Raw genomic sequence first — 19,383 nt, forward strand, 5'->3', positions numbered from 1 at the left:
TCGCTCTTCCATACTTCAGTCGTCGTTCCGACGCGACCTGCAGAAGGGAGGAGAAAGAAGGGGGTGGGGGCAGCATTCAAACCACATCAGCATGCAGTAGTCCGAAAATGTTTTTACTTACCACATACTCGACCTATCTCCATGTAGTGCATTTCTCTACCATCTCGGCGTTTAAGCCCAGTGGGACCAGTAGTGTCAGATAGATAATCATTGACGATCTGCGTATCTACATGAGTCACTTGGTCGCGACCCCTTTAGGTTGCGTGCAAGGGTGGCGGTCAGGTGGCATTTCTGTGGTGTCATTTAAGGGCGTCTAAAACACTTTTCCGGCTGCCTGTGACACATAATGTAGCTGCTAAATATCGGGCCCTTTTTAACCTTCAGCCTTAATCATACTTATTCTTCGCTCACAGTAGTAATACATTCAAAACTCATTAATGCAACCGCTACAATTATACTTTCTTTTTCAAAATTCCTTTAATAAAAAGTGTTGATGTACAAATACGGGCCTACAACCCAGTGGACCGGCCACGGAGCAGACTGGAACTGTACATAAGAGGAACGAAGTTGGTGGCCGTTCATTGCATAAAGTGCAGCAGTGCAATAAAATCGCATCGAACTTTCCTACAGGGCAAGCATGATGCATGTCAAGAATTCAGTTTTTCAATTAATTCATTATCCAAATGCTCACTCAGTGCCTACATTACACCAATTCATTGCTCCCAATCATAATTAGTACCCACCCTAAATCAGTTCATTGTCCCAACACATGATCAATATCTGTCTTACATTGCTTTCTTCTCTAAGCACATAATCACTATCCATCTTATCGACTTTCATTGTCCAAAAAGTGCATACATATCTCGGAGCATCAAGATTTGAGCAATCCGGGTGAACAAGGAGTTTGAAAGTTTCGTTTCGTGTATCGGCGCCATTTTGGGCGAGGTCAGGCAGGTTCCAGTATAGTCAGAATGTCTCCAATGACTCGTGGTTGGACCAGAACCTCTTTTGGCAGTTCAAGAAGTTTTCGTAAATGGGGTGGCAGACTAACAATATGAATCATCAGTCAAAAAAGTGGGGAGGGAGGCAACAATCTTTTCCTACCGGGTCATTCTGGTGTTCCACCGGAACTGAACAAATCTGTATCTTTGCAGGATTTTAGTCATTTCCAAACTGAGGCTGGCGCCGGCAGGAGTGCGCCGATGTCGCGACTCCCAGTGAGGGGGACGGGGGCGCCCATGCGGAGGGGTCGGGGGGGGGCCCCCGGCTCTCATAGAATCTTCAGAGTTGAGGAGAGAAGGCATGGGGCGTGTGCCCGTCCCGGGCAAAAGACCGCTTTTCGATGTGGACCCTCTTTAAGCAAGAGCGTTGGGGTGTCGCTGGAAGCCTCCACCTGGAGGGAGGTGGGGGAGGGTCGTTCGCGCCGCCTCCCCCTTCCAGCGACCCCGCGCCGTTCTTCGGCTCCAGCGCTTCGGTATTGGCCGTGCCAGCTATTGAAGATGGGGGGGGGGGGGGGGGGTCGGTGGCTGAGGCAAGACATCACCCCCCTTTTTGACATGTGGCGGGACTACCTGTAACTCTCAGGCGTTGCCATGTGGCGGGACTATCTGCAACTGTCAGGGTTGTCCGACCTCGCCTTGGCTCCGGTCCTCGTCGATGGCCAGATCAGGCAAGAGAGGGGGTGGGGGGTGGTCGGTGGCTGAGGCAAGACAGCTCCCCCCCCCCCTGTGGCCTGCAGGGCAGCAGAAGAGGGGAAAGGGAGAGACCTCCACGATTCCTCGTGCCGTCCACCCTACAGCCTCCCCTTCCGACTGCGGCCAGCCGAGCCCTGCACGCATCGAGGCCTCGCCTTCCGGATGGGCGTAACCGCGGACCTGTTGCACTTCGGGAGCTTCCGGAATGGGGGTAGGTACCTATTGATTTGTATCTATTTCATGTGACCGTTATTTGGGCGTGGTGGGCAATGAGGCAGACATGTTTGGAGCAGGAATAGGCAATGGAGCCTAGCTACCTCGTGGCTGCCTTGGTGTCAAGCTTGTCTTCCCTCGCCATTTTTATGTTTCTTATTGCGGGTTATTTCTAACGTTTCTTATTTTATTTTTTTAGCGAAGTTGATAACTCATCAGTGGCCTACTGATTTCGCTCAACTCTTTTTCTTGTATTTTTATGCCATAACCTATTATAAGCTATAGCGACTAGTCCACACTTAATGAACATGTCCTTATTAGGTGTGCTCTCCAGTGGAGCTGGATGGTTCATCTCTAATAAGCGGTCCGGGCTAAACAGGCTACCAATCAGTGGGGAGAAGATAGGCATGACGGATTACAACGGGGACAAAAGTCTGCACTACCTATCTTATCACGGCGGGCAAAGACTAGACAGAATATTTCTATTCTCCGTTGTTTGCCGGCGGCGAATACCTCAAAAGAACCAATACCGAACAATCAATGTTCGGTCAATCAAACAATCAGTGGGGAGAATAAGTGGGTGCGAAAAGGTTTGCGTTACCCACTCTTTCTCTACCTGCAAAGAGAGACCTTGTTCTTCCCTGTTTGCAGACAAAGAATCTCCAGACAATCCACGAACGACAGTTCGGGAAAACAGTGGGGGAGGAAGATTGGCACGACGGATTACAACGGGGACAAAAGTCTGCGTTACCTATCCTTCACTGCTTGCAAAGGGAGAGCCTGTTGTTTCTCCGTTTGCAGACGGTGAATCTCCAGAGGTACCAACAAAAGAGTAATACTAGTATTATCCAAATCAAACAATCCTTTCACAATTTGTCGCATTTACGCGACCTTACCCGGAACGGACCGTGTGGGCAGTTCTTCGCCTTCCTCCTTCCAGCGCCCGATCGTTCTCTTACTCCATGATTTTACCGCAGCAGTCCTGTGGGATTCCAGTCAGGACAGTAGGTCACTCGAGAGAGGTCCGTTCAGAATCGGTGAAGTTCATTCAATCGGCAGCCGGACGATGGCCCTCTCAAGGCAGGTATACTCCGATCATTTAGATGTTCACCTCATCGTCTGGATCTCTCTTACTGGACCTTATGTCACTGATGGACCCCGCGTTGGGACGCCAATTGTGGAACAGGAGCCCATATTACCATCGATGCCCAGGCTGTTGGCGCTGTGCGCCTCTAAGTTCCCATTCTGAATAGTTACCAAATAAAGAGACGGGCGCTGGGAGCAGGAATCACAAGAACAGGATTTATTACTCATGAGGAGAGCCTGTCATTTCCGACACGAAACAAGGTGTCATCGGGAGGTGCTCTAACAAGTGAGCTGAGACATCTTCTTTTATACCTTACAAAACACTTGGCATTACAATCACGATATTGTGAAACAAGGAAAAGACATCCCCATAATCCTCGTGTCAATCCTACCCCACATATGTTCACAATAGGGACCCTTGACCTGCTGATAAGAGGGGAGGGTAATCACGCAGCTGAGTGTTCCGCCAATTTTTAGGATGTGTGCGCCTGATCGTAGCCCAGGGGGGTGGGGTGGCCAGGATCAATAGTGGGTCCTTTGAAGAGGAGTGACTCCATACAATAAGCAGTAAACAGTATCTCCTGGCTTAGGCGATGACCTCAGACATGTGTGGACAGTCAGTCGCGGAGGGAGGGTTTACTAACAGAGGGGTTATTCATGAAAGGAAAGGAGGTGCTGGTCAGGCGCGGCCGTGACTCCCAAGGACAGGGTCTTGCAGAAGAAGAAGGTTTATGACTTGCCCGTGTGAGGGAGAAGGGGAGGGGGGAAGCCAGGGTGTGCACAGGGACAGAGTCGCACAGAGAGAGGTCTTATGACCCGTACATGAGAGAGCGGGGGCAGTCAGGTGCAGCTGGGGAGGGCTATGTCAGCTGAGGCGAAGGATGCCTTTTCAAGAGGAAATGGGGGGTTTGCGTGGGTCAAGCAGAAGGGTTGCCTTTCAGGGCAGGGTCGCGCAGAGGGAGAGGGTTTCATGGTCTATGCATGTGAGAGAGGGGGGGGGGGTTTCAAATACGCGCAGAAGGGAAGCCGGTGATCCTAATGAGCGGGAAAAAGGCCAGGGTGCCTAGAATGGCTGTCATGTACATATGGGTACGGGCTTTTACTGGCGGAGTGATGCGGTCAATATTTTATGGTATTCATGGTGCTTACAGGGAGAGGAGTGAAAAAAAGGCAAATGAACACTGCTTATGTACATCACTTTTCCTAATTTTCCACACCGCACCGGACGGCGCTACAAGCGCGGCCGCTTCCTGGGCAGGGGCAGCTTCTGCAAGTGCTTCGAGGTCTCGGACATGGAGACGGAGGAGCTGCTGGCCTGCAAGATCGTGCTCAAGAGCCGGCTGCGGGACCCGGAGCAGAAGCTGAGCACGGAGATCGCCATCCACCCCAGCCTGGACCACCCGCACGTGCTGCGCTTCTGCGGCTCCTTCGAGGACCAGCACTTCGTCTACGTGCTGCTGGAGCTGTGCCGGCACAGGGTAAGCAGAGACACTCCAGGCCGCAGGGCTGCTGCTGTGGGAGTTTATGGGGGAGCTGTGGCTGGTAACATTAGTGGGAGGCCTATAGGACTGCTATGCTATGCCCCCATATAAAACTTCATTAATAATAATGCGATACTTTCTCGCCCATGTCTAAATCAATCACCCGTGAAATTTCCAGAAAGTGCCGCAACCACAGGCATGAGACGAAAAGGGGTGTAACAGGTGATTGTTTACAACAGCTGGACCGAAGCAGCGCTCGGAATTTGGCGGGAACTGATTCTCTTTCCATTTCCAGATAAAAGTGGACGCTCCAGCACATCTCAGCCCCCGAGGGGGGAAGCAAAAGCCGCGCTCGGAATTTGGCGGGAACTGACTTCTATTTCCAGATAAAAGGGCAGGTCCCTGTGAACACTCCAGCACAGCTCGGCCTCCGGAGGGGGAAGGCAACGGGACATCTGCTGAAACCCCATCCGCCCTGGTGAGATGTGGAGACCGGCAGTCCTTTCACCCGTCCCCCGCCCTGGTGAGATGCGGAGACCAGCAGTCCTTGCACCCGTCCCCCGCCCTGGTGAGATGCGGAGACCGGCAGTCCTTGCATCCGTCCCCCGCCCTGGTGAGATGCGGAGACCGGCAGTCCTTGCACCAGTCCTCCGCCCTGGTGAGATGCGGAGTCCCGCAGTCCATTCACCCGTCTGCGTCAGAGGGTCCAGGGAGCAGCTTTCAGAGCATGGCCGAAAATCGGGAACCGATGGGCACACATGCCAACATTTCGGAAGAGGTAAGGGGGAGATTTGAATAAATTAACAGAATCGGGAATATGCATCCGTCCTACTGACTTCTGTTACAGCAGTGGCAATTTCAGTCAGGAGACAGCCACCATTAGCCACTTTTCTGCTCTAGAAATCTGGAGTTTTCCGCCTGAATGAGGTCTGTTGACAAATATGGACGGTAAGACTTGGGTAAACATGTTACAGCTTTTGTTTTTTTTACCATGAACCCAGTGTTTTAAGTGGGCGGGGTCCTACTGGTACGCAGCACCGGCAGATCTAAAGAGCAGCTGCTGAGACGAGTTCCTATCGGGCTCTCCGTTTTTGCCCTCACCCTGAGGGTGAAAAAAAGAAATGTTAACTCTGCCGCAGTGCCGACCATCACTGTATATGATGTAATCTCAGAGAGACTGGTTCTCTTATCTCATCATTTCAAAACCGAAGCATTTTCAATGTTCTATACAACGGAGCCAAGGTTGTTTCTTATTTATCTTACACAACTTAGAACCAATGACCAAGCCCATAGTCCTGGCTTGTTGTAGGTGTAATGTTACGTATTGTATTCTAAATCTGGGGGCAATGACGGAAGCAGCAAAATACCGGGGGGGGGGGAGGGGGGAGGGGGGCACTATGCACGTATATTTTTAAGCCACGCCCCTTTTTGCATCTGCCCAGTTTCATTCCATGTAAAGCCCTGCTGGCGCCTCCAGATGCGCGTCTAATTCAGATATTTCCGCTGAAGTACAATGCTCTTCTCACTCGGGCTGCTCTGTAGCGTCACGTGCAAGAGCATGAAGGGGGTTGGGGGGGGGGGGGGGATCGAAAATAGTAGGGGCTGCTGTCATTATTAACTGAAAAGGAATGTTATTTTTGTGTCCCTTTTGCGCTAGTCCGAATACAACAAACCCTGATGGGCCTCTCTTTCAAGGTGTAGTTCTGGTTAAGTATTTTCTGCTGCTGTGAAATGCTGTTTTCAGCCCCTTGGAGCTCTGACACTACTTCCTGCCGGAGCCTCTGATTGGGCAGTTTTGTTGTAGAACATTCTGCTCTTATCTTAGATGTGACTACTCGGGGAGTTTGGAATTAACTCTTTCTCCCAGCCTCGCAGACGGAAACATGTATGTGTGTGTGCGTGCCTGGGCGTGTGTGCGCATCTGTGTATGTGTGCGTGCCTATGTGTGTGTGCCTGTGTATGTGTGTGCATCTGTGTGAGCATGAGTGGGCGTATGTGCCCATCTTCATGTGTGTGCGTACCTGGGCGTATGTGCACATCTGCGTGTGTGTGTGTGCATCTGTGAGTGTGTGCCTATGTATATGCGCATCTGTGTGTGTGTGTGTGTGTGCGCGCATCTGTGTGGGGGTGTGTGTGCGCATGCCTGTGTGTGTGTGTTTCTGGGCGTATGTGAAAATCTGTGTGTGCGTGTGCCTGGGTGTGTGCACATCTGTGTGTGTGTGCGTTTCTGGGCGTGTGTGCGCATGTGTGTGTGTGTGCGTGTATATGCGCATCTGTGTGTGTGCGTGCCTGGATGTTTGCGCATTTGTGTATGTGTGCGCGCATATGTGTGTGTGTGCCTGTGTACGTGTACACCTGTTTATGTGTGTGCATCTGTCTGTGTGTGTGCGTGCCCGGCCTTGTGTGCGCATCTGTGTGTCTGTGCATCTGTGTGAGTGCGCGTGTCTGGTCGTGTGTGCGCATTTGTGTGTGTGCGTGTGTGTGTGTGTGTGTGCGCGACTGGGCGTGAGGGTGTTTGCCTGTGTGTATGTGTAGGTGTGTGTGTGCGCGCATCGGTGTGTGTGTGTTTGCCTATGTATGTGAAAGCATTTGTGTGTGGACGTGCCTGTGTGCATGGCCGCGTGCGTGTCCAGGGCAATGCAATCCTTCCCTTCTGTCAAGATTAACATTCAAATGAATGTTATGTTTGTACCACATGTGCCGTTGTCAGAATGAAGTGACGGCTGATGTGGCCAGGCCTCGCCTCCACGTGGGGCTGTGATCAGGTCTTTCCCGTCAGCCTGGAGTCTGCTTTCAGTCAGGCGGAGCTCGGTGTCCTGGTCCCTGTGAGGGGCGAGCCTGAGCTCTGACATTTTTGTTATTCCCCTGCTCAGAAATGTGAGCGCACATGTGTTTCGAGTTAACTCCCAGATAGACAGGAGCGCAGTGCGCATGCCCCGGCGTCCTTCGGGCCGGGCCTGAGCTCGGGGGCTTTGGATATGTGCGGGGTTATCAAGGAGTCTCCCCAACTCACTTAAAATGAGTAAAGCGGGGTGCAGCAGTGTTGGGGTGCAGAGAGAGTGGAAGACGAATAGAAGAACTTTGCGTTAGAAGTTTTAGGTAATTCACAGAAATATTTGTCTACCCACAATCTCCTGCGCTGATTGGAGGGAGGGAAGAGACATAAAGAGAGATAAATCTGACTGTCTCAGAGTGTCTCTTGCAGGCTGTGATCTATTTTCAATGGCCTCTCTGTGGGGAGGGGTTTGGGGGGAGAGAGAGAGAGATCTGTGTCTGTCCCAGAGTGTCTCTTGGAGGCTGTGATCTGCTTTCAATGCCTCTCTGTGGGGAGGTGGGTGGGGGTGAGAGAGAGATCTGTGTCTGTCTCAGAGTTTCTCTTGTCGCTCCCTTTCTGTGTGTTGCGGGCCTCTGTCTTTTTAGGTGTTTTAGTCTGTCTCTTTCTGTGTCTGTCTCAGAGTGTCTCTTCCTACTCTCGTAGTGGAGGTTATATGGCTCTGTCTTTTTTTGTACTCTCCTCAGTCTCTCACTGCACCATCCTTTCACTGCTGCACTCTCTCCTCAGCCTCTCCCTGCACCATCCTTTCACTGACGCACTCTCTCCTCAGCCTCTCCCTCCACTGTCCCTTCACTGATGCACTCTCCTCAGCCTCTCCCTGCACCGTCCCTTCACTGATGAACTCTCCTCAGCCTCTCCCTGCACCGTCCCTTCACTGATGCACTTTGTTCAGCCCCCCATTGCATCGTCCCTTCACTGCTGCACTTTCCTCAGCCTCTCACTGCACCATCCCTTCCCTGCTGCACTCTCCTCAACCTCTCACTGCAGCACTCTCTCCTCAGCCTCTTCCTGCACCGTCCCTTCACTGATGCACTCTCTGTTCAGCCCCCCATTGCATTGTCCCTTCACTGCTGCACTTTCCTCAGCCTCTCACTGCAACATCGCTTCACTGCAGCACTCTCTCCTCAGCCTCTCTCTGCGCCATCGCTTCACTCTCTGCTCAGCCCCCCCATCCAGGCTGCAGCCCTCACTCCTCCACTGCACCATCACTCACTGCTGCACTCTCTCTCAGCCTCTCACAGTACTGTCCCTTCACTGCTGCACTCTCCTCAGACTCTCTCTCTACCCCATACCTTCACTACTGCACTCTCTCCTCAGCCTCTCCCTGCACCGTCCCTTCACTGATGCACTCTCTCCACAGCCCCTCCCTGCACCGTCCCTTCACTGCTGCACTCTCTGCTCAGCCTCTCCCTGCACCGTCCATTCACTGATGCACTCTCTGCTCAGCCTCCCATTGCATCGTCCCTTCACTGCTGCACTCTCTTCAGCCTCTCCCTGCACCGTCCCTTCACTTGTGCACTCCTCAGTCTCTCACTGCACCATCCCTTCACTGCTGCACTCTCTTCAGCCTCTCCCTGCACCATCCCTTTACTAATGCACTCTCTCCTTAGCCTCTCCTTGCACAGTCCCTTCACTGCTGCACTCTCCTCAGCCTCTCACCGCACGGTCACTTCACTGCTGCACTCACTCCTCCTCCCCACTGCACCGTCCCTTCACTGCTGTACTCTCCTCAGCCTCTCACTGCATTATCCCTTCACTGCTACACTCTCTCCTCAGTCCCACTGCACCGTCCCTTCACTGCTGCACTCTATGCTCAGCCCCCACTGCACCGTCCTTTTACTGCTGCACTCTCCTCAGCTTCTCCCTGCACCATCCCTTCACTGCTGCACTCTCTGCTCAGCCTCTCCCTGCACTGTCCCTTCACTGATGCACTCTCCTCAGCCTCTCCCTGCACTGTCCCTTCACTGCTGCACTCTCCTCAGCCTCTCCTTGCACCGTCCCTTCACTGATGCACTCTGCTCAGCCCCCCCATTGCATCGTCCCTTCATTGCTGCACTTTGTGCTCAGCCTCGCCCCCCATCCAGGCTGCAGCCCTCACTCCTCCACTGCACCATCACTCACTGCTGCACTTTCTCCTCAGCCTCTTATGGTACCGTCCCTTCACTGATGCACTCTCCCCAGCCTCTCACTGCACCATCCCTTCACTCTCTCCTCAGCTCCACTATACAGTCCCTACTACCTCACTCTCTCTATCACTACCTCACTCTCTCTTTCACTAACTCACTATCTCTCACACTACTAAACTATCTCTCATTCACTCTCTCTCTACCTCAATCTCTACCTCACTACTCAACTCTCTTTCTCACAGCATCACAATATCACTACCACAGGAACTATATCTCTCTAACACACTACTTCACAACGTAACTCTCTCTATCTCACTACCTCACTCTCTCTACATCACTACCTAACTCTATCTATTACTATCTCACTATCTCATTCTCACTGCCTCACTATATCACGACACACTCTCTCAAAAATTCACAACTCTCTCACTACCTCACAACTTCACTCTCTCTCTCTAACTCATTGCTTCACTCTCTCTATCTCACTACCTCACACTCTCTCTATATACTACCTCACTATTTCTATCTCACTATCTCTCTCACTATATCACGACACACTCTCTGTAAAGTTCACTACATCACTCTCTCACTACCCCACAACTTCACTCTCTATCTCACTACCGCACTCTCTCTCTCTCTCAAATACACTAACTCACTTTTACTCTCTCATACACTACCTCACTCTAGCTCACTACTTCACAACATCGCTCTGTTTCTATCTCGATACAGCACAACAACTCTCACCCTCACTACCTCATTCTTTCACGACCTCTTTATCTCACTACCTCACAAACTCACTCACTACCTCAATCACTCTCTCTCACTACCTCACTCTTTCTATCTCACTAACTCACTTTCATTCTCTCTTTCACTACCTCTTTCTCACTACAGCACAACATCACTCTATGCTTATATCTCACTACCTCACAACATCCCTCTCACTACCTCACTCTCTCACTACCTCACTCTCTCTCTATTTCAATACCTCACTCGCTCTCTCTATCTCACTCTCTCTCTGCTAATGCAGTAGGTATCACATATGCAAAAAACAAAGCTAATGCCAATACAAATGACAATGCCATTTATTTAGGGATACAAAAAAGATAAAAAAATAATGAGCAATTCTAATAGCTCTACCTATAATATTGCCGAGACCATTGCATTGTAAATGCTTGTTTATTATGAACATGCGTCCCTGGACGTCAAAAATATTCTGTTCGTGGATGGGCGGGGAGCAGAGAAGGAAAAGGTCTCGGTCTCTTACTTCCTGCCCAGACAAGGAAGGTGTCCGCTTCTGCTCTGCCGCTGGCAGCTGCCTCCTCTTTCTTACTCCTATTCCCTCTCGTTCTAACTCCTTCTCACTTTTCCAAAAAACATGAATCAAGAAATGGTTCTCACCGACTGTTCCTGTCGTCCATTTGTACCCCTGTGAAATGGATGCAAAAAAGAAAAACACTTTTGCTGGAAATGCCGTTTTGACATTTTTTAAACTCTGAAAAATAATAAAAATAAAGCAAGATGGAGTGTTCCCCCAACACATTAGTGCCACTTTACAGAGTTTCGTCGTGTATCAAGAGGGAGAGAGAGGACCAGCTAGCTAGTCCGTATCCCCAATTTTATATAGAGTTTAATCAAAAAGAGACTAGCTAAGTTTGGGAGGGGGTTTAACAAGATTTTAGTTTTAAAATCTAGGTGACTCAGTCTTGTTTTGTCAAGGAGTTGTGGCACCTGGTAGGTGTGCTCATGAAGCCCTCACCCACCAACCTAGTTGGTGGCATGCTTCATCATCGGGCCCACCCAGTGACACCTAGCGTGTCCCGGTCGTGCTACGACGCCTGGTTACAGCGGAGCAGGTATGTCGCTGTGTGTGCGGTGAAGAGTGTTTTGGATGTGAATTAAAACGGCTTGGCGGTGGTCCCAGTACCCGAAGGTTGAGGCACCTTTAATACCTGGGCCTCCGTCAGCGGTTAAAAATAAGGCTGGGGGACGTTAGAGGCGAGTTACGACCTCCCACGTCCTTTGGTGGGTCAACATGTTTCAGCCAGTGCCTTATGAATATGCTGGCTTTCTTCAGGACGGTTAAAAAGTGTGTGCAATTAAAACTAGTGGGTGTGTGATACAGACTATGTGTCTACACGCCCTAAAGTGTTTATCTATGTGTGAGAGGGAGGATTCCCTTCTCAAGAACACCTGTACATATAACATGTAAGGACACGGACAAAACATACAAGAAAAGAAGAGTCACTGAAAATTATTTGCATAAATATTCATGGCAGCCGACTTTATAGCGTAGGGGGTGCAGGCTATAAGCGGCTAAAGTGTAATGGTACTGGTGGTACCATTATGGTGAGGATCGCACTAGAACTTCGTTGGTGGAGTGACTAAAAAAGCGGTATTCACAACAGTAGTGGAAGAGGTGGTAATAAGTAAAGGAATCACAAGGAAATTCTTACGCTCGTTTTAAGGAGTATTTTCTTCAAGGTTATTGAAGTGGCAAGGGGTTGGTCCTATGAGGAAGAAAAAAGATTTGTCCACTGGGGTTAGGAGACCTGTAGGGAGAAAAGAGTGGTAGCGCTTACCCATAGTAGAGGTGGTAGTTCATCATACTCACAGGATTTCTGGCCAGAGCTTGCTTTGGACCTGTAGTGCCTCCTTCGCAGAACCGGTAAGTAATGGTCAGTGCTGCTCGGTTTTATACTGTGGTTGATTGGCTAATTGTGCGTACCTGTGAGGCTTTAGGAATAGTAGACAGACTCGAACTGCCGAGTCATGATGATGCCCAGGTGCGTGAGAGGTGTTTGCGGAACTGCGCGCATGCTCGCAGAGTTGTGGCCAAAGTGGGCGCATGCGCGACGAGTCTGGCACTCAGAGCGCATGCGCGAACAGTGGTTTAGTCACCGCGCATGCGCATGCGGAGATATGCGCGAGAGATACTGGCGTGCCTGTGTGGATCAAAATCAGCAGTATGCTCATTGGGGAAAGATGCGCGCGAGAGGCTAGCGCGCTGTTGCAGGTCTATGTCAACAACATTATTGTGCACAGGGAATGTAAATAAGCAAATTAACAGATTGACACAATGTGAGACTGAAATTGGTAGTGCCATTTGTAAGGCTGTCCTTAGGGTAAGGATGCCGGGGTAATTGTACAGGGGGGCTATGATCATGGGGGGAGACCACAATCCCATTACTCAGAACTAAAGGGCTCTATCTCCAAGGAGATGTTTTACAAGAGGATTTCAGTGTCAAGTGGGCAGATATGCCCCTTGGTTATAGGGTTGTTAGGGAATTGAACAAATCCCAGAAAGCCCCATCAACAATGATAAGAAACTCCTCGGCAAGGAACAGCGATGGATATACCGCCTTTCAACTTCCACTGATGGCTTGAACGATGCCATCCCATGGAATTCCCTAACAACCCTATAACCAAGGGGCATATCTGCCCACTTGACACTGAAAGCCTCTCGCGCGTATCTTTCCCCAATGAGCATACTGCCGATTTTGATCCACACAGGCACGCCAGTATATCTCACGCATATCTCCTCATGCGCATGCGCGGTGACTAAACCACTGTTCGCGCATGCGCTCTCAGTGCCAGACTCGTCGCGCATGCGCCCACTTTGGCCACAACTCTGCGAGCATGCGCGCAGTTCCGCAAACACCTCTCATGCACCTGGGCATCATCATGACTCGGCAGTTCGAGTCTGTCTACTATTCCTAAAGCCTCACAGGTGCGCACAATTAGCCAATCAACCATAGTATAAAACCGAGCAGCACTGACCATTACTTACCGGATCTGCGAAGGAGGCACTACAGGTCCAAAGCAGGCTCTGGCCAGAAATCCTGCGAGTATGATGAACTACCACCTCTACTATGGGTAAGCGCTACCACTCTTTTCTCCCTACAGGTCTCCTAACCCCAGTGGACAAATCTTTTTTCTTCCTCATAGGACCAACCCCTTGCCACTTCAATAACCTTGAAGAAAATACTCCTTAAAACTAGCGTAAGAATTTCCTTGCGCTTCCTTTACTTATTACCACCTCTTCCACTACTGTTGTGAATACCGCTTTTTTAGTCACTCCACCAACGAAGTTCTAGTGCGATCCTCACCATAATGGTACCACCAGTACCTTTACACTTTAGCCGCTTGTAGCCTGCACCCCCTACGCTATAAAGTCGGCTGCCATGAATATTTATGCAAATAATTTTCAGTGACTCTTCTTCTCTTGTATGTTTTGTCCGTGTCCTTACATGTTATATGTACAGGTGTTCTTGAGAAGGGAATCCCCCCCTCTCACACATAGATAAACACTTTAGGGCGTGCAGACACATAGTCTGTATCACACACCCACTAGTTTTAATTGCACACACTTTTTAACCGTCCTGAAGAAAGCCAGCATATTCATAAGGCACTGGCTGAAACATGTTGACCCACCAAAGGACGTGGGAGGTCGTAACTTGCCTCTAACGTCCCCCAGCCTTATTTTTAACCGCTGACGGAGGCCCAGGTATTATAGTTGCCTCAACCTTCGGGTACTGGGACCACCGCCAAGCCGTTTTAATTCACATCCAAAACACTCTTCACCGCACACAAAGCGACATACCTGCTCCGCTGTAACCAGGCGTCGTAGCACACCCGGGACACGCTAGGTGTCACTGGGTGGGCCCGATGATGAAGCATGCCACCAACTAGGTTGGTGGGTGAGGGCTTCATGAGCACACCTACCAGGTGCCACAACTCCTTGACAAAACAAGACTGAGTCACCTAGATTTTAAAACTAAAATCTTGTTAAACCCCCTCCCAAACTTAGCTAGTCTCTTTTTGATTAAACTCACTTTACAGAGTTTGCCAGTAAAGCGCTACTTTTGTTTTCTTGTCTTACAATTAACACCCCACTTCTCCTCGTGTATGTCTGCCGATCAGAGTGAAAGAAATGCTTCACAAACTGGCTCATGGGAGGGGGGGGGGGCCCCTCCCGGGGCCTATAGGGTATGGTGTGGGAAGGCCATGAGGAGGGAACACCTCTCAGGCAGCCAGTTCAGAGACTCGGCAGGGCGCCCATTGTCACCACTTTAGCCCACACAATTTTAACTCGGCCCCCAAGCAATTCTCACACCTTCAGTTCGAAATGGGCTGTACAAGAAGTGCTTGATGTGGCTGAGAGGAGGAGCTGCGGCCTAAGTGGAGTCTGCACAAAGCAGCTTCCCCGAGATCAGAAGGTGTCACTTATGTAGATTTCAGGGGCCTCCCACATTCCCTTTTGCCCAGGGCCCTGAAAATCCTAGGACTTGCCCTGCCTGGAGGTACTGCAATACCTGGTTGATGGGTGGATTGGAAAATGAAATGTGTATGGCGGCTTTGTGTTCACAAATGTGGTCTTTTGAAACCATACTGCTTACATTTTGTAAGCATATAAGCAGTGGACATTGAAATGGGTCCTTTCTGGGCCCTGTAGTTATGTCCTTAACTTTTCAGGCAAAAATACTTGTTGATTTCTGAATAATGACTGTAAAAGCATTAAGTTCACCATGTTCCTGCTTACATTTTACATGCTTTATTTAATCTTTAATTCCTTATGAGTGTTTACTTTTTCCAGGATGTTGTTACCTTTTCTTTTAGGCAGCATATTGCTTTTGCCTAGTGTGTAATTTGAATTGAGTCGCATCCAGTTATTTATAGCAGGTCAAATTGCATTGTAGCTGAAGGCAGTATGAGTTTCTCTCAGTGGGGCAGTATGGTGTTCTGTGAGGGAGCAGATGTAGCACTGGGGGCAGAGCTGCTAAATTTAAGAACTGCGGAACCAGGTTCAGCCTTCATGAAAATTCCCCAGACCACTCTCCTGAGGGAGCACATTCCCATGCCCGACCCTAGAAGGAACCAGAAAAGCCCTGGTGTGTTGGCACCATCAGGTGGACTCTAGCAGTCTGAGGTCACAGGACCCCTGAGAAGAGCTGGCTCTAGGGCGGTGCGACTGGTGTGACCGCAACAGACGCTGACTTTCAGTGGGGGCGGAGTATATTATGGTTTTAAAAGCACTTGCTGCCTCCTTCCTGGCCGCCAGCTATTTTCGGCAATAATAAAAATGTCATGATAACTCTGATGAATAAACTTCTTCCTAGAGCGAGATCCGAGATTTGTCTAGTGGAAGTTTTGACTCATGGAAAGGTAGCGCAGAGGGTTAATGTGCCTGCTGCAAAGAAAATGTACCAGGCCCATCACAAAGTGCACATATTGTAAATAGGTCAGTGGGTTACTGTTTTTGTCAGTGAGATCCTTTTGCTACTTGCAGTTTATAAGTTAAAATCCTAACAAAGAACAGTGAGATATTAACGGTCATCTAAGAGCTGCATGCAAACTGCAAGGTATAAACTAGAGCTTTATGGTTTTTTCCCTAAGCCTTTGCTTATCCTAATGCTGCAAAAAGTTATTTTTTATACAAATCAATAATGATTTTTAAAGAGAACCCCCAATCATGGTAGTAAGTTTTAAATTCTGAGTTTGTGTTTCTCCAGGCCAATCACTATTAAACTATACTGTCTACTAGTATGGTTATCATGTGACTCCTACACCTTGTAGTCCTTTGTCTTATGTAACATTTCGTATACAGTCATTTACACACGTAAAATTGATTATCTCTCTGTATATTGCTGACAACAGAAACTCCATGGCTCGGAAACAAATGGCTTGTGCTTCCACTTTTAAGCATTTTTGGGACATTCTGTGATTAAAATAAATTCACAAAGTGGAATATGTTTCTAATAATAGCTCATAGTAATCATTAAATAATCATGTGTATCCATTGGTTGAATTACATAACATAATAAGCTGTAACTGGTCTGTGAAATGCCACACAAGTACTAAAGATTGGGATGTTTTGCGCATCCCGGCCACACCTCTAACTCCGCCCACTGATCCAATCCTCAGGTTATTCCCGCCCTCTGATTCTCCGACCACAGTTCCCCTACTTTTTTTCCCCCACTTCGACCACTGCCTATTCATGTGTGCTGCTGATATGCAGATCACTGAAAGCAGTGCGGTTAATTCAGTTCATGGCATGCAGCCCTCTTCCAGCCCCCCCCCCCTTGAAATCGAGCACCGGACCTGCCAAGAAAGAAACACACAATTAAATATTAATCGCTGCTTTGATAGCCAGAGAATAACACCCATTTTCTATTGTTTGGATCCAGTACTCAGCTCAACAATAACATAACATAAACTAAACTAAAATTATGGTGGTGCTTAGCAGATAGGGAAGTACATCACGTGTACTGTATACTCTTTTTTTACTTGCGCACGAAAACCATTATAATTCAAGCTATTTGGGTAACATTTCCAAGCCCTTACAGCTGCTTCTCTGTTGCCATTGAAAGCTAAGAGCGCTTTTAGAAGCCTTGAGCTGGCATGCCTGAGAAATTATAGATATTTTCCTAATCATAACTATTGGGGTTTTATCACGATTAGCTGTGAGTGTTTGTGAAGGTATGGGGGTGTTTGAGATGACTATTTTGTGTGCGCTGTTATCTTTCCTGCCAATAAAAACAAAATACCATTTGGTCAGTTTGCTTATCTTCAAAAATGTAAGACAACCTTCTTACCCTCCCTCCCCACTCTTTCAAATATTCACCACTATGTAAAACGTTTGGAACGTGGTAGCACACGTGTGCTCATAAACACCTACTCATCTATAGTAAAATACGCTTACACGTGTGACTCACGAACCAGCATTAGTCCATCAACACAGCTCGAGAATGCATTTAAAAGTGATCTCAAATGATATTTGCTGTTTGAAGCATGAACCGATCATAAAGGTTATAAAAATACCAATTTTGGTTGTGGTGGTTTTTTTTTTTTGGACCAGCTGGGACTTAAAAATACCGGTGGTGCTGGTAGAAAACTGGTCAGGTGGCAAACGCAACTGGCTTGTTTATTTATTGTTGGGGTTTTTGTGTACATGCCACTTTAGCACAGTCTGTCTGTGATGCAGAACCCCCTGTGTTTTTTGAACAACCATTGGATGTCTGTTAAGCAAGTGACTAACCACCGAACAAAAGAGGAGAAAAATAGAAGTACTCCAGAGGCCGGGCTTACATCCCCGCCACCCGTAAAATAAAATGACATAATGGGTAGCCACGGACAACTGCCAATAGATAAAGGGAGCGACGAGTCGAAAAAGCTTGGGAACCACTGCCCTAAAGGTTTGGGGTGGGGGCTTCCCAGAAATCCCAGTAGATATCAAGGAATATATATATATTTTTAATTCAGGGGCATGGGCTGCCTGTAATGGGCATGCCAATGCCCCCACCTCCCCTAGAAATGGCACAGTTTCCCCCCCCAACCCCCCCAGATAGATGGGGGCAGTAGCCCCTGATCTGGGCCCCCCCAGGGGCATCAGAGAGCTAAGCGATTATGCTGGCTTTTTTTTATGCATGGGGGCTGCCCAGAATGGGCATACCAATGCCCCCACCCCCCAAACAAATAGCCACAGTATTTCTGCCCCCTAGGGGGCATATCCAGGCACCCGCGCCCCACCCGATTCCCTCCCCTGGGTTGCAGAAAGCCCACTAGGCAAGGACTTGATGTTAGCAATGTTCCTACCAGTGGGTTTTGGGCCCTAGCGCAGCCAGCACATAGGGAGACCTATTTTCCTCACATTTCTGTGGAGGAAAGTTCTGGAATCTGTATGGATCCACAAAATTCCACCCAGTGCGTGTAAGGAGAGGTGGTTGTTCAGGTGTATAGGTCCAGTGTTGTAAAGGGCCTTTTATGCCTGGGTGAGGAGCTTGAACAAGGTTTCTATTTAATACTGGTCGTAATGAAATATGTTATGTTCAAAAAAGGTTGTTTATGGCCTTTCTGGATCTCAAAGCAGCGTTCGATGACCTAGAGGGGTCCAGTTGTAAGCCTGTTCTGATCAGAATCCATATTCGTCATAATCTCTTGGATCTGCATGAGTCCGATACAGTGCCACTGGTGACAAGATCAAATGTTTTTGAAATTTAAAAAAGGGAATGCGATAGGGATGCACCTAAGGTTAATTTTTATTAGCAATCCTAGTCTCCCACTTGACCATTTCAAGCACAAATCACATCACTGAGACAAGTGAGATGTTGAAGTTCTGCAAACCCCACAGAACAGTTTTCATTGGAAGAATAACTTGAGTTAAAGAAGATTGTGGATATTGTAACCCATTAATGTTTAGGTTCATCGGTGGGGCTTCACCATATTTGAATCCGGATAAATCATTCTAAACTGTGATTATGCTCTTCTAAGAGTACCCTTGGTTGGTCACAGATTGCAATTGTTGGCTGAACCAGAGATAATTATCAAATCAGACAGGCTTTAGTCTGTTTTGTGTCTCAACTGTTTACAATCCTAAGCTGTTTTTGGCAGGGGGCTTTATATTGACCCCTTCCATGCTCATGATGGAATGGTTCCGTCAAGAGCATAAGTGCAATTGTGCTCATGACTGAACCATTCCGTAATGAGCACACTTTGTCAATGCCAATGCCCCCACCTCCCCTAGAAACGGCACAGTCTCCCCCCCCACTCCCCCCCAGATAGATGGGGGCAGTAGCCCCTAATCTGGCCCCCCCAGGGGCATCAGAGAGCTAAGCAATTATGCTGCCTTTTTTTATGCATGGGGGCTGTCCAGAACCCCCCAAACAAATAGCCACAGTATTTCTGCCCCCTAGGGGGCATATCCAGGCACCCGGACCCCACCCGATTTCCTCCCCTGGGTTGCAGAAAGCCCACTAGGCAAGGACTTGTTGTTAGCAATGTTCCTACCAGTGGATTTTGGGCCCTAGCGCAGCCAGCACATAGGGAGACATATTTTCCTCACATTTCTGTGGAGGAAAGTTCTGGAATCTGTATGGATCCACAAAATTCCACCCAGCCGCATTCCCCAAAGTCTTCCGAGAAAAATGGTACTCCACTTGTGTAGGTAGGCC

The 19,383-nt window shown here is 48.9% G+C and overlaps 2 protein-coding genes across 6 annotated transcripts in view; both read left to right on the forward strand.

The window, feature by feature from the left end:
• Nucleotides 1-19,383, forward strand: part of NUDT5 (nudix hydrolase 5) — a 238,037-nt gene that overhangs the window by 212,966 nt on the left and 5,688 nt on the right. The window lies entirely within an intron of this gene.
• On the forward strand, nt 4,242-5,252 carry LOC147751519 (serine/threonine-protein kinase PLK1-like). The gene is made up of 2 exons (XM_086919900.1): nt 4,242-4,471; nt 4,770-5,252. Exons 1-2 carry the CDS (start codon nt 4,286-4,288, stop codon nt 4,845-4,847), a joined length of 264 nt encoding a protein of 87 aa, XP_086776026.1. The 5' UTR covers nt 4,242-4,285; the 3' UTR covers nt 4,848-5,252.

This window comes from Lissotriton vulgaris, chromosome 1_1 (genome assembly GCF_964263255.1).
Source record: "Lissotriton vulgaris chromosome 1_1, aLisVul1.2, whole genome shotgun sequence".
Taxonomy (NCBI): domain Eukaryota; kingdom Metazoa; phylum Chordata; class Amphibia; order Caudata; family Salamandridae; genus Lissotriton; species Lissotriton vulgaris.

Bases quoted from the DNA above. Each gene is read 5' to 3' on its own strand.
- LOC147751519 (XM_086919900.1), top strand. From the start codon at position 4,286: ATGGAGACGGAGGAGCTGCTGGCCTGCAAGATCGTGCTCAAGAGCCGG. The intron at 4,472-4,769 runs GTAAGCAGAGAC...TTCCATTTCCAG, and splicing joins TGGAGCTGTGCCGGCACAGG to ATAAAAGTGGACGCTCCAGC.